Here is a 15,689-nt window from a genome sequence, read left to right on the forward strand (position 1 = left end):
TAGCAAAGTCTTGGCTGTGTTTTAAAATCAATTTATTGGTACCTACCTAAAAGTATCAGTTACTATCAAAAACAATAAAATTAATGGGTAATTGCAAACTTTTGAACACTAGCACTATGCATTTTCACCTTTGCCAATTATCTTAGTGTCAGGAAGAAATCAAATAAAATTAACATACAATGGATGCTAGTTTCAGCCTGTCATAACTGAATGCATTAACTTTCTCAAAAACAGCACATATGATACAATTCCCTTTTAAATAACTAATTTAACTCATAATAATAATAATAATTCACCTTATTGCAGCCAGACTGAGCAAGTGTTGCATGCTAATATTCCATTTTAATCTACATTTATAATGAAAACATGTCACACAATCAACATTTTACCAAAAAAAACTTGAACGTGTTTAGTGAGTAGTCTCTTTAGGACATATTATACTATTATAAAATTTTGGAAACATCCTTAATGTCATCTTTGATGGCAATATTTATTTAGCTTCATTACTTACCAATAAAGACATGTAGGTTAGGTGGATTGGCGATTCTAAATTGGCCCTATGTGTGCTTGGCGTGTGGGTGTGTTTGTGTATGTCCTGCGGTGGGTTGACACCCTGCCCGGGATTGGTTCCTGCCTTGTGCCCTGTGTTGGCTGGGATTGTCTCCAGCAGACCCCCGTGACCCTGTGTTCGGATTCAGCGGGTTGGAAAATGGATGGATGGATGGATGATGCACTAATTTAATCCATTCTTAATTACATGAAACAATGAAGATTTTATTATGACCACTTGTAAGTTTAACCTTACACAAGTATCATCTGAACTTGTGATACTACTGGATGGATACCAGATACGCAGGCCAATGCATTTTCTTTCCCATGCGATACAGCAAAACACCCAGCAGATGTCAGGATTTTACAGACCACAATCACTTATTTATGCTATGTCACCTAAAATAACATTCTCAAAACACACTTATACCAATTTGGGTTTACTGGGTGCCGAGTCTCTCTTGGACAGTTTACCAGTCTATCGCACCACACATAACATACACCCTCAGGGCCAATTTGGAATTGCCAGCTAACTTATCACACACACCTTTAGGGATTTGGGAGAAAGAACTGCAGTAGCTAGAGGAAGCCCATGATACAGGAAGAGTGTGGAAATTCCACATGGACAACAATGTGGCCTTAGATTTAAAGTCATGACAGTAATTCAGTGAGCACCAATGCTAACCACAGTGTAGCTCACATTCTTTACTTCATTTTTGCAATTTTTTTTTTTACTGATACAGTATGTCAAAGTAAACATAAAATCTGAACAAAAATGTATGAGGTGAGGGAACATGTGCACATACTTTAATTGAGATGTATTTGTGCATTTCTTAAGTATTGTGATCATATCATTGGTTTCCAACACCTACATCACAAACCTGATTATTCATTATTGAACTTCGAAAAAAGTGCAATTTGGCTGGTGCTCCTGTGACTTAGCAGTCTTATTTAGGATCCTCTCTGTAGACCCCATAATGGAAATTGTATAGAAAAGATGCCCTAAGAATAAGCCTTCTCTCTTCTTTGCTGAAGATGTGTCTCTCAATGTCTGGTCTCCTGAACCATTAAAACACACACGCACACGTACACACACACACACACGTACACACACACACACACACTACACACACATAAATGCAACATTCTCATTCAGGGTGTCCACTTGAAAGACAGGAATGTAGGTATTCAAAGATGTCATGGGCATGCAGCAGATGGCTTCAACAACCTGTAGATGCAGTACATGTGTGCATGAGCTGAAATTAAAAATATCCTCTGTGGATATTTTTAATCCTTGTACCTAATGCTGCTGGGATGTTCTCTGACTTTACAATGGATTAAAAGGTTTGAGAATGTTATGCTGTGTTAAAAGGACACAGTATTTGAAAACACACTATGTGCTCTTGACTTAATAAAGTCATTCATTATCAGAACTCATAATAAAATCTAAGGTCATGTGGGGCCAGATAAATTGAAAGAAAAAACATCAAACACAGTTTTAATCAATAACACTAACACATTTACTTTGTAAATTCAATTTATATCTGCCATTTATTCACCAACATACATTATGGTTCTTAGTTATTTTTTAAATTTGGACAATCAGGGACATGACTATCTTAAATCAACATCTGCTTCACTATTTTGTTAAAATGGTTTATTATACTGAGCTGTTTTCATGTCACACACTGTTGCTTTTTCACAACCTTTCCATTATCTAGTGAAGTTTTGTCTCCATGGATTTTTCAAAGTATTCTTAAAAACATAGGATATAAACAATGCCACTTACCTTGGGAACTTTGGCATATTTTCCGGTTCTTGTGTCTCTTATATGACTGATGTCTAGCAGGTCAACCTCCTGTTGAAATACAAAAAAAGACATTCGAGTTAGCCCCCTTGGGACAAGGGCAGAGGCTTCAAAAAGCAGCCATAATTTGACAGTGTTACCCAGGTACAATATACTGTAGACAGGTGAAGCTGGCAGGCAAGAAAAAGGGAAAGACAATGTTTTATTAGTAATCTCTTTACTAAATGGATCTGACCTTTAACAGACAATGACCATTACCATATGGTCATATGGTATAAATCAGAGACGCAGAAGGAAATGAACTATAGAGAGTCATGTGTTTCACTTATCTTAAAAAGTGAAGGTGTTTAATGCTTTTTTGTTGTTATTGCTATATTAGTTATATAGAGTCAGACAATGTATATGACTTATATTATTATTTTGTTCTTCGTTTTACAAAGTAAGGTCTGGATGGATATTACAAAGCAGATCTATAAGGAATATCCTGAAGTGGATAACTAACTACCTTTACTTGTTAACTTTAAACCTACTTATCCAATTGTTTCTCTCATTGGCTGTGGGTCTTGCTCTCATTTTACAATCATCTATTGGGGAAATGATATTTACCATTTCTCAGAGAATTACTTCTAGGATTGGGGTGACAGAAAACAATGTGCCTACCAGGTAACACTGCCTGCTAGTGATCCATGAGTACACTAAATAGAATATATTGAGATAAGTGATGTAAAGAGTATTGGCCCACAATGTTCACACATTCATAGCTACTCCTAATACTGGTCAGTGCCCCATAGCCCACCCACAACCTCCCACTTTACAAAGGAGGCTTCACATTGTTATTCAATAATTTAGGTTCCAGTTGACAACATACAGTACAATTAACAAAGGTGTATATGCTACACCAGTAGACCACAGGCATGGTAAACAACGAGATGTGAGTCACCGTACTAGTCTGTGCAACGATCAGAATGGGTCATTTTTCAGCTTTGCATCTACAAGGCTGTGTTTTTTTACCTCCAAATATTTAGCAGGCACAGTAATGTCCCAGAGTCCTAATTAGCATTTGTAAAAATAACTCTTCTTCTGATCAATACTATAATAAATATCAAACTACAGCAGCCTTAGCTATATAGCACAATATATAAAGAGACATAGAATTCCATGGTGAATTTAAAAGCACAGAGGGAGTCTGAACGATGATTTAGATACTGTCTCCTGGACCTGTAAGGCTTCAACACTTACCACAAGGATGAATTGTTTACAACATACAAATATTAGAACACATAGAAACGTAAATTTAAATTGCAGTTTTCACTGCCCAGGTGCCTCTTTATCCTGATACTTTGGAGTTTAAACAGTCAAGCTTCAAATTAATGATATGCAAAAGTGTAGCATTTTTATGTCATGTCAATATGAGCAGCCAATTCACTACAAATAAGAGATGTCTCGGTGAAGCATTAAGTTGAGGAGGGTGAGGAGATATGCTCTCCATAAAAAGTAGCTATTGCAGTGCGCAACTTCCCTATGTGAAAAGAGAGTTTACAATTAGTTTTAGCATTATTGTTGATGTGGTGTTTGTGGTCACCGTGGAGAATTTCTTTATCGACAATACAAGGAAGAGGTGGGAATTTGGCAAGTCGGCTCTCTTGGATTATGAACAAGATCTGGTGTTACAGATTTTCAGGTTTTGAAATGCAAGTCACATTTCAGGGAAGCCACCAAAAACCATATAATAGTTTAGTCCTCTAAGGATAACATTGGAGAACTGCATAAAGCCATTACTGACTAGGTGCCTAACAGAAAAGTGCATCTAAGTGCATGACAAGAGGAAAGCTGTTATTGAACAGAGTGTACTGTACTAAATTTCAAGAACCTTGTGCCACAAGATACTAAAACCATATGGAAGGCCAAACATTATGTCAGGTGAAAATGTGACACTGTGATCCTTCCTGAAAACTCCATACCAGCCTGAAGCATGGTGGAGACTACTTCTGTGCGAGGTCTTGCTAAACTTGTGACAGAAAAAGAGAAAAAAGAAAAAACAAACTAGGAAGTCAATGATTTTGGCTCGTCCAGTCAAAGCCTGGCTCTTAATGCAGTTGTTAAAAATCAGGTAAAGATGGACAATTATTGTTTGCCAGTGGTCCCTTGTTCAAACGGTGGGAGATGGAACTAATTTGAGAAGAGGAATGGGGAAAAAATGGGGGAAAAGGTAGTGCAGATGTTAACATAAGAGAAATATAAATTAACTTTTTTACAAAGGTGCTGTTGCCACATACTGACTTGAGAGTACTTATGGAGCTATAATTAATATTAGAGAATGTTTCACCTAAAAGGCAACAACAAAAAAAGTCTATGTGAATGTGCTAGGATTCCACACTGTAACCCAATAAAATAAAAAAAGCCCGATGTAATAATTGGGGTTTAATTTTTTTTTTTTTATATATAAATACAGCCTCTATGTACATCTTTCTTAAAGTAATCACAATTGAATTTTCTATGTAGCATTTGTGTTAAGTCCAAAACTATTAACTGCTAACATACATATTTTATTAATATCTTAATAGATAAAAGGGACTAAACTATAACACATTTAGTGCTTTCATTCAAAATGTTTCAGTTGTAACATATTTAGCTTACTTTACATATTTGTGCCAATTACATTTTTTGCATTAAAGAAATCAAAACTAAGAACAAGAAAGCAAATTTTGTATTAAATTTTCTCTGTCTTCTGATCAGTACTAAGTTAAGATCTGACCAGACATCTGGATGGATAGAAGGATCTTTCTTGTGGTTTTGTTTGTGTGCCACTGGTAAAAACAAAAACTGTTTAATAGATACAATTCCATTAATTTTTCTAGACTATCTTGCTTTCTTGTTGTGAACTTGGTATCTACAATATATTTTCTAATCAGCTACAAAGCTGAGGGTCATCACAATGATCATAAATTGAAATCAAAAAGTTGCCTTCAGGTATGATCACAGCAACCAATTACTTTCAGTATTTTTAAACTATTGGTACTACAATTGTTCTGCCAGAAATGAAACTTCAATGGATTCATCCATTTGCTTAATGCACTTACTCCAATACAGGGTACTGGCAACATCAAATGCAAGACATGAATCCACAAAGAACGGGCCACCTCTTAACCTTTCACAAATAGAAGCAACACGCTGTGATATTAACACAGCAGACTGGTGTTAAACTGAAATTAAACAACCCTGACTTGGCTGGTGGGGCATGGCTTACCCATTTGTTAGCTCTAATCCATTTGATCTTCTTCAAAGTCTTTCATATTGTAAGCTAACATAAAATGCACAGAAATTCCATTCTTATTTTTACCATTTTAACCACTTTCTGTCCATGAGTAAATTAAATAAAAACAAGTCTATTTTAGCATATATCTTCTCTACGAAAAAACACATAGAAGGCATAGGTATGTGTGTGAGTGTGCCCTGTGATGGATGGGCACCGTTCCTGTTTTGTGCCAAGTGATGTTGGGATAAACTTCAGACCCCTGCAACATTGACATAAATTAAATGCCTTTGATAACTGATGAAATGATATTTTACAAGCTAAAAAATGGTTAAAAGTTTTTTAAAAAGTAACTATACTGGAAGCCAGTATTTTGCAAAAGCAAAACTGATTTCATGAGACCATGGTTTCGTTGATACCCCCCTGCAGTTAGGTTAAAGTACGCTTCCTAATTATGTGGCTGCACAGAATCGACCTTGATAGCAAAGGGGAAATGTGTTTTTCTGCTTCTGTGAGAAGCTTATCGGGTTCCTGTCATTAGTTTCCTCAATGGCAAACGCACTGTGCCTTCACATCTGTGATTTATGGCTTTGGGGTGAGTTAGACACATACATTTCACTTAAAACGGAAACATAACATTATTTACCTAATATTGGCAAGGCATCTGCTCATATAATAGTCAAGACCAGCAAATACTGTAGATTTTGATATTAAAAAATGCCTTAGTAATCTTTACATACAGTCCCTAGAATTTCTTCATTTTTCCATTTTATTCCCACAATGAAGTATTCTGGGAAAGTAAACAGGGCCCAGTTTTGAAGTATATTTCAGAGTTGCAGATAAGCAACTTCACTGAACCACCTAAAGCTACCATACAGGTTAGCATCAATGATCTCACAATTTCAGAACAGTGTACTTTATACTTGTTTTTTCATTATTTTTATAAATTAGAATGTCCAATTTTATTTTTAATAACTATCTCCTTCATAATTTCCTAGAGGCAAGTTTCTCAAGGTAACGTGCAAATTCAAAATGATGGCTTCAAATATTTTTGGAATGTAGCATAGTTAGAGTTTGGAGTTTTGCAACACTAACTTGAACACTTACAAAGATTAAACAAATCTGTGGCAAACAAAGAATTTTGCCCCAACTGAGGGCCTGAAATGCAAATGGTCGAAGATGATCAGTAGCAACTACTATGAAATCTCACCTGGAGTGCATTTGATGTTTGCAGTCTTAGCTTATCTCCCTCTCCCCAAAAATCAAAATCTGTGTGTAAATAACACTTCGACAGCAATATATACCTACTGAACTAGCTAGTGATCCTAAATCAACTCTCTCTTGAACGACTAATCATCAGATATCCCAAGGCATACTTTGTTTTTTCTAAGCAGCTCCAAAGTGCAACACTAAGAACTCTTTAGGAAACATACACATTCATCATGAACACATGCATGCTGAATGGAACATAGTTTTTTTTTTATAAATCCCTGCTAAATGAAATTGAACATCACATTTCAGGAGGAGTAAGCGTATTCAGCAAACCAGTGCACTTTGTTATGCCTAATATGGATGCCTACTTTGGAAATGTATTTTCTACAATGGTTTACCCCATGTAAAGTCTAAGTCAAAGAAGCCTCACTTCTCTTCATTCTTTCCATTCATCTAGCAAGCAGTTCAAAGCAGATAACAGGCTGGCATTTTTCTTTTTTTCCTCTTTCCCAAAGCACCCTGGAGTGGACAGTCATCTTGCCACCATTAAGAAATGACGTGGTACAGTCTTCTAATTTCACTTCTGGATTCCCTGTAAGCAGTTAAGTCTAAGTTTTGCATCATATCATAAGGCACATGTTAGCCACTAAAAAATATGCTAGCTGGCAAGATTTTAAGTATCTGTCCCACCATTACATGCAGTGTCCATCATTATCTAGCATTATGCTTCATCTGTCATCATATATTACTATATTTATACAGTTTTTTTTTCTTAACAGTGTACTAGCCAAACATTCCTAATGCTTGAGGTGTAATTACACATATGGATTACCACGTAATTATTTAGTACTTGTTTCTAATCAAAACTTATACTATTTGACACACACAAACAATAAACACAGTACAAACCTTTGAAAAATCTGCAAATCTTTCAAATGTTCATAAGATATTTATCAAGAAGATTCATGGCTAATATTTTAAACAAATTTACAAGCAAAATAAACAACTTTTGCTGGTATGCTAACAAGCCTATTGTTTACAAAGCAGAAACTTCAAATTCTTCATCTCTTCTTTTTCTAAACGAAAATGTGAGCTGCTGTACTAAACACAAGCTCGCTCACTGTCTAAACTCAGAGAAGCAGCGTCTGTTTTAATTAGAGGCCAAAATAGAAAGGTCCAAATTCATTAAAGTATGTTTTCTTGCTGCTTGTCTAGTTGCAAAGAACGACTCCTCTTATTCTTCTTTTCTCTATTTATTACTCCACTTTCTTTAATGTATAGACTAATATTCTAATCTTCTCTCTCTCTCTGGTAGAGTCTGCCTTGCTGCTCTCTGTTTACAGGAAAATGTGTACTAGTTCAACTACTGTTATACGTTGCATAAAAGGAAGAACACATTACCATAAATTACTAAAACAACCATAAAGCTTAGAAAGGCAGATGCTAAAAAAAAATTTTTTTTTGTGATCAAGTCTTTTGTAGTGAAACTGGCCAATTTAGATCAGCAGCCAATCAATTGGAGCATCACTGTATTGAAGATTATTTATTTATAGACTGGACTGCTCTGCACTTTATTTATGGATGAACAAGGATTTGCTTGAATTTTTGATAAAAGTCCTTTGCATATCTGCACCTACCCTTTCTGTATTGTGTGTCCACACTGCCTAGTATATCTTGTTTTATGTTCATCAATGTCCCAGGTTCAAGGAGGTAATGCCAGCTTCAAGCAACCCGGGCACCACACAGCAACCTTGAAATAACATAAAATGACACTCCACATGCCTATAATACCAATCCCCATTTTTTTTTTTTAAGTTTCCTATTTAGGTGTAACTTTGACCCTTGTAATCCCATCAAGGAGTGAACCCCTAGGGTCAGTTGATGTGGCATGCACAACTTCAAGCCCTTCTGATAATTTTTGCTGGAGACACCGATAGGTTCAATCTTTATCATAAGGGTGTGATTTCCTGCACAAAATATGGTCCAAAAATGACCTAGAAATGAGGGGTTTCAGGTCTAGAGGGCCAAAAATAAGGGGGAGACCCTAAAAGCTTGACATATTGCACATCTAGGTATGAGAATGTGTCAAAATGTATATAATATGTGGGTGCTCTCTTGTACTTGTGTGTCAGGAAGCGCCAGGAAAAAAAAAACAACAACCAAATGATTTCAAAGTAATAATATGAGAAATACAATTACATGTAAAATTCCGTTACAATGAACTGCCCGAGACCTAAAAAATATTTCGTTGTAATGAAAATTTTGTTGTAATGAGATTCTGAGGAATTCAACACGAACATTATCTAAATGTGGAAGTATGTTGTGGGCAGCACAGTTATCAATCAGAAGCTGAATCATCCTTTTCTTCTTCTTCATATTGTGAGGTTTCTGAACTCTTTTGGGATCTCCCCACCCAATGGGAATGTCACGCTGAAGTGCGTCCCGAAGCGTGATTGCTGCGTCTGTGTAAAATTGTTTGTCCGTTGCCAGGGCAGGGCAACAGCAGGCTCACAGCGGTGCAGTGAGGTGCCATAGAAGCAAATCCTAAAAGAATGGGGTCGCGCTATAAGTCCCTGTCTTGCACCCCCAAAAACACGAGGCTTAGTCTCAGTAATTTACCAAAACCAGCTTTATTCATCTTGAAACAGGAACAGCAGGGTTATTTATTGTAGCGGGATCTGCCACTCTCCTATAAACAGACACAGCAGTCAGCCTTGCATTTACAATGTTCCTTGCATCACCCATTGAGTTTGCTTTGGCGGAGAGACACAGCAGAGCTGTGAGCCTGCTGTTGCCTTGGCAACATATAAACAGTCTTCCACAGATGCGGTAAGCGCACTTTGGGATGCTCTTCGGCGGGTTGTCCAGTTGTGGGAGGTCCCAAGAGAGTTTAGAAACCTCACATTTTCTTGAATGAGTGCCGCATTAATAGGAATGTTTCTTGAACAAGCATCACTGAATCACATAAAAACGGCTTTTTCGACATCTTCAAATACAGAAGTTCACATACATTTGCAACACAAGATTTTTCTTCTTTTTTTGCTCCGTCTTTCAAGAAAGTTGACAGTGTCGATGGCGAAATTCCGAATTCACTGGTAACGTCTTTTTTCTTTTTGCCGCAATTGAGTTTTTTCTTCTAATATGAACTGTTAGCATTTATTTGTGTATGCCGTTTCTATAGGAGGGTGACAATGAGTTAAATTCCAATGGAAGTTTTTCAAATGTTGACAAGCAATAAGCAAAAGGTATCACTGAAAACTACCGAAAACAAAAACAGCAAAAAAAAAAAAAAAAAACAGAACGAGGAAAGTTTGAAGAAAGAAAAAAAAAATTACAGTGTTTCTGTTTGGGGACCGTTGTGCACAACCGAGCTGTGATCACAGAACTAACTGCTCTGTGCATGATTCATTCAGGCATTTCAAGGTCTTTTGGGCACTTCATTGTAATGAAAGTATCTGCTGAATGTATTTCGTAGTAACGAGATTTCTATAGACCCATGTCATATGGGGAAACTGTTGGGACCATAAAAATACTTTGTTGTAATAAAAATTTTGTTGTGAAGATATTCGTTGTAACAGAATTTTTCCTGTATTTTGCCGAGATCAAACTTTTGTTGTTAGTGTCAACAATAAGAACCACATACTATATGCACTTGCTCTGCATACACTCATCACAATGTACAGGTAAACGGTATTGGACCCTAACTATTGTGGTATAGCAGGTCATTAATATGTCACAAATAACAACTTGCAAAATCTACAGATGTGCAAATGTAACATGTTATAACAGATACTGTGGTCAGTGACTAAAAGAAGAACCCACAAGGGATTGCCAGGTATGCTAACAAAGAAGCAAAGAGGTGATCAGAGTTGTTAATCAAGAACTCACTTCTTGCTTTTCACCTTGCCAAAACAACTCACAGCCAAGCTGGCAGCCTTTAAACTGTAAATTGCATTCTGCTTCCTACTTAATCACAGCAAGTTTACTTGCATGTAAAATTATCTATGCTGCAATGTATGTGTTCTCTTTCACTCTTCACTTTACAAGCAGCTTTTACAACAAATTCTGTATTTATGATGTTATGAAAAATTACAAAACAAACCCCTTACCATACAATTGAATGACAGGAAAATAAAGCAACTTGACCCAGCTTACACAGTAAATCAGCACAAAAATGTAAGTTTCAGTTTATAAACCTATGAGTCTGCTCAGTCTATACCGGACCTACCTGAAATTGCTTCCAAATAGTGAACTTGATATTTTTAAACTTGAATCCAAAAATTCAAGACAAAAGACAAAAACCTAACAAATAACACACTATGCTGCTGAGATTTCACTCAATAATTCACTCCTCTTAACCTATAAGGCACTAAATGGTCTAGCCCCTGCCTACTTGAGTGTCTTGCTCCATCGTCACAATCCCCCTCGTGTTCTTAGATCCGCAGATCAGCTGCTCCTAACCGTTCCCAAGGCACATTTTAAAGCTCGTGGTGAAAGGGCTTTTTCTGTCTGTGCACCCAAGCTCTGGAACTCCTTACCTTTAGTGGTTAGGCAAGCCACTTCAGTCACCACATTCAAATCACACCTAAAAACGCACTTCTTCACATTGGCTTTTAATTCTTAACCTGTCTTATTCCCACTTGCTTTTTGCTATTTCTCTGTTTTATTGGGTCCCCTGACCTGTTTTTTTAGTGTCTCTGTTTTAATTCTCTCTTAATGTTTGTTTTTTTAATATTTTGCTTTTAGTCTTGCTTGTTTTAACTGTACAGCGCTTCGGTCAGTTGTAATGCTGTGTTTTTTAAGCGCTTAACAAATAAAAATGGTATGGTATGGTAATAATGTGTATTATTAAAATTCTGGAGATCCTCAGTTTCAACAATGAAAACCTTGCTATTTTTTGCCCATTGGCACTCCATGTGTATGATGTGTTTGTTACCTAATTATTTTCCTCTTCTTCATCTATGCATTTTGTTGAATTTGACTCTGCTACCAGCTTCTTTTTGCTTGTGGGAAGGGTACTGGGCATCATTTAGGGTATATCAATAACAAACTGATAAAAAAAAGGCTGGAGACAATGTGACTTGATGTGTGATGTGCAGCAAAAAATGGAAATAATTCTTTATGCAAAAACATAAATACAATAAAGTAAAGAGGTTCACTCTTGACCTGCATAGGCCAACACAGAAATCAGTTCTAAATCCACAAGTAAATTGATGACCTTCAGGGGAACAGCAGTATGATTCACAGGGATATCAAGTGTCGACAGGCTCAGGCTTACTCATTTACAGTGCACTCTTCTGGTGCTTTTCATTTGGAAATGTTTTCAAACCTATTGTAATCACAGCTTCCCATAAAGCCTGCTGACTGATATTTAAGTGCCAGAAACCGCAACATGGAATAAACATGCTTTCTAGGCTGATGTCTAAGATACAGTATAAATCTCAATTGGATTCTAACAACTCATTTATTAAAAAAAAGTATGAGCAGCCAACAAGCTTTTACTGTATAAAATGCACCATAGCAGTGTACACAATTGAAATATTTTATAATATAATTAAACACAGTCAATGGATCATTTGTAAGTGTTACAATATATTTAAAATCTGTCAAGGCTGCAGAGTGGTTGATATGCACCCAGATTCCATTATTAGCGGTTTATAAATAACATTCAGGAATATTGAGACTTGGAAAAGATATCCAGGAAAAAGAGATTCATCAAAATGAGAAAATCTGTTGGGCTCCCACTCTTTTTCTGTAGCTGCCGTTTCCTGGTTAGTATCACAGATAGTCTATCCTGGCAGAAGAGGTACAAGGCAGGAACCATCCTTAGTACGGAGGCTAGCCCTTTTCAGGGGACACTCACACAGATCAGCTTTGAGAGCCCTTGATAACCTAACTGTGACAAGGAACAAGAGTACCCAGAAGGACAAAAGTGCCCCTCTTGAGAATTAAACCTGTTTCAAGAACTGCTTCTTGGCACACCATTGTGATACTCTTGTTCATTGTGATTGACTATGTCCTTTGGCTTGCCTTTTCCCTGCTACTGCAAACATGAAGAATTAGCATCTCCTACATACTGTTTCAGCATGTTTTAGGTAGCACAAGATTTGTTTGCATTCTTCCACATTTCTGCAGTAAGCGGAGACATGACTTAAACTTTTACTATACTCAGTATTTTTATTGATTATCAGGGTAACTGAATAATTTGAACAATACAGTCAACCCACAGAACTGCAGAGTACTGCTAATAGCTTCTCATTACCCATGTCCTGTTCTCCTGACTAAACGAAACTATTGCACTACAGTACCCTGCACTGTGATCCTCAAAGGTAGGCAACATTGTGTAAGCAACAATGGATTTTAAACCCCTGCCTCCATCTGACTGCACGGCTCTGAGCAAGTAAGTTACTTAACCCAAACGAATCCCAAATGAAAAATAAAATCCATGCAAACATGTGTACTGTATTCTCCAGTGGATAGACATCATACAAATATAACATTAATCTTCAGCCTTTTTCATCTGTATTATAAAGCAGACATAATGCTTGCAAAACTCTTAATTTAGTAATTGTTTACAATTTTATTTCATAGCTAAAGAGAATCCTGTGCTCTGTAACTGATTCACAAAATATGATGTGTAATCTAGTGAAATTTGTAAGCTTGGCTGTGTTTCATTCACATAATTACCTGTTCCTATTGAACCAACAGTGGAATATTCAAAATTTAATTTTGCCATCTAAGGCACATGTGATCAGTGTCATTTAATTTGAATCAAAATTTGCAACAAAAAATTTATTTTCAGGAATGATATATAATAAGGATCTAAATAAGCACCACCTATACTGGGGTAAAGAAAAGCAAAAGTGAAAAATGTAATGTTTTTTAAATCTGCTTTTTCCATTACAAAAATCTAAGATTCTTGATTGTGGCACCATTACATACATTATATTCAAAGATGATTGCGGTGACACATGATTACACATGAAACAGAATCGACTAACCAGGAATCTATGTGATCTAATTCATTGTCTCTGTGCAGTGTTGTAGGGCACTGCCCTTAAAATGTAAGCCAGTTCTTACTCCAAAGTTGTTAAATGACCTTCTTCTGACTATCCAAACATCTTCCAGTCTACTGACATTCATAAGCCTCTGGAAGAACCACTCCACACGTTAACAGTCTGGGACTTCTTAGTCTTTCTACCACGTAGCTTTGCCCCGAGTAGATTCTGCTGGGCCCAGCTACTGGTTTACTGAACATTTGTGAGTATAAATAAAATAATCTACTGGCACTACTAGCTACAATACAGTATAGTATAAAAGATACCAACATTTTTGGAGACACATTTCATAAACTTGTTTAAAGCAAGGTTCACTTGTTTTTAACAAAAATGATATTAAAATCCCCCCAAAATTCAAAATACTGAATTACAATACACAGAGAATAATTTAAAAATCACAATACAAATCAAACTGGCAATACAATATTACTACTAATTAGTTACCAACACCTTGCTGTTAAAGCAGAAACAAAACAATGAAGAGTTTTTAAAGAGCAAGTCAACTGAATATTAATGCAGAGGTACAGGAGGTTCAGTTAACAACATTAAGTAGTTGCCAGTTAATAAAGAGGCTGCACACACTGAAGTCCCCAGAGATCAGAGTGTGATACCCTTCCCACAGCATGAATTTTATTTAAATTACAAAAAAAGTGGTTAAGTTTATTATTCAATTTAAGTGTTAATGTCCACTGCTGAATTAGCACTTTGAAAAATGCTGCACTGGTGTTAAGTGGTAGTGCTGCTGCTTTGCAGTAAGGAGACTGTGGAAGATGGTGGGTTCGCTTCCCGGTTCCTCCCTGTGTGGATAGCGCTTTGAGTACTGAGAAAAGCGCTATATAAATGTAATGAATTATTATTATTATTAATTAAGAGAAGGTGTTAAATTAAATAGGAAATCAGCTTACATAATGAACAAATTGTTCATATTACCTTGGAGTTTTGTACCTTTCCAGATTAAGCAAGCACTTTAAAAAGTGTTGTTCTTGATTCTTTTGAATACACACTCTAACAACATAAAAGTAATGTAAAAGATTTATATTTGTTCAGGCAGCTTTTTCCAATTCAGAATGAAAGAAGAAGTGCTAGTATATATGTTGCACATGTTGGTAGTGTAAAACAATGGATAAAAATATTTAAAAGGGACTATATAATGACAGACAGACATTTTGTTGATCCTAAAATGAAGGTGCAGTGTTAACAGCAGCCAATACATTTTAAAAGCAGTCAGATGGTTCCATAAACAGCTGGGCAGAACTGCCATGTCACTCTAGACCAGTTTTCCCAAACTCAATCCTGGGGACCCCCTGTGGTTGCAGATTTTTGTTCCAACCAGATTGCTAATCAGTGACAACACCCGATAACACTGATCTCATTTAATTAGCTGGTATTATTTTTCTTTTATTCTACATTCAGAAAAGCACAACAGCATGATTTTTACAGTTATAAGACATTTAGAAATATTTCTGCTTTTGCTATAGATTTAAATGCTTAACTATCTTTTGTTTATTTCATTATATTTTGCCCTTTCTCTGTGCAGTTTTTCCTTTTCGTTGTATCTTATTAATGACAATTAAAAATAAGCAGAGCAGACACCCAGGCAAACAACACTGAATAATCAAAGGCTGCAATTACTTTAGCATCTGACCCACTAATTAGTAAATAATGGATTAATTAAACAATTAGAACACCTAGAAAAGTAGAATGAAAATCAAGATGAAAATATTGTTAAAAAGAAAAAAATACATTATTCCCATATAACTGATTGGTATATTATATATATATATTTTACCAAACTTAGTTTTCTAATTTC

The 15,689-nt window shown here is 36.1% G+C and overlaps 1 protein-coding gene across 9 annotated transcripts in view; it reads right to left on the bottom strand.

The window, feature by feature from the left end:
- Nucleotides 1–15,689, bottom strand: part of plcb3 (phospholipase C, beta 3 (phosphatidylinositol-specific)) — a 357,037-nt gene that overhangs the window by 211,990 nt on the left and 129,358 nt on the right. For 6 of the 9 annotated variants that reach the window (XM_051920124.1, XM_028802363.2, XM_051920121.1 and 3 more), the window contains exon 3: nt 2,339–2,407. The exons of the other annotated variants lie outside the window; for them this stretch is intronic. In XM_051920124.1, coding sequence (XP_051776084.1) covers nt 2,339–2,407 — 69 coding nt within the window. The remainder of the gene's footprint in view (nt 1–2,338; nt 2,408–15,689) is intronic. 9 annotated transcript variants of the gene reach the window in all.

The sequence above is a fragment of the Erpetoichthys calabaricus genome, chromosome 1 (assembly GCF_900747795.2).
Source record: "Erpetoichthys calabaricus chromosome 1, fErpCal1.3, whole genome shotgun sequence".
Lineage (NCBI taxonomy): Eukaryota > Metazoa > Chordata > Cladistia > Polypteriformes > Polypteridae > Erpetoichthys > Erpetoichthys calabaricus.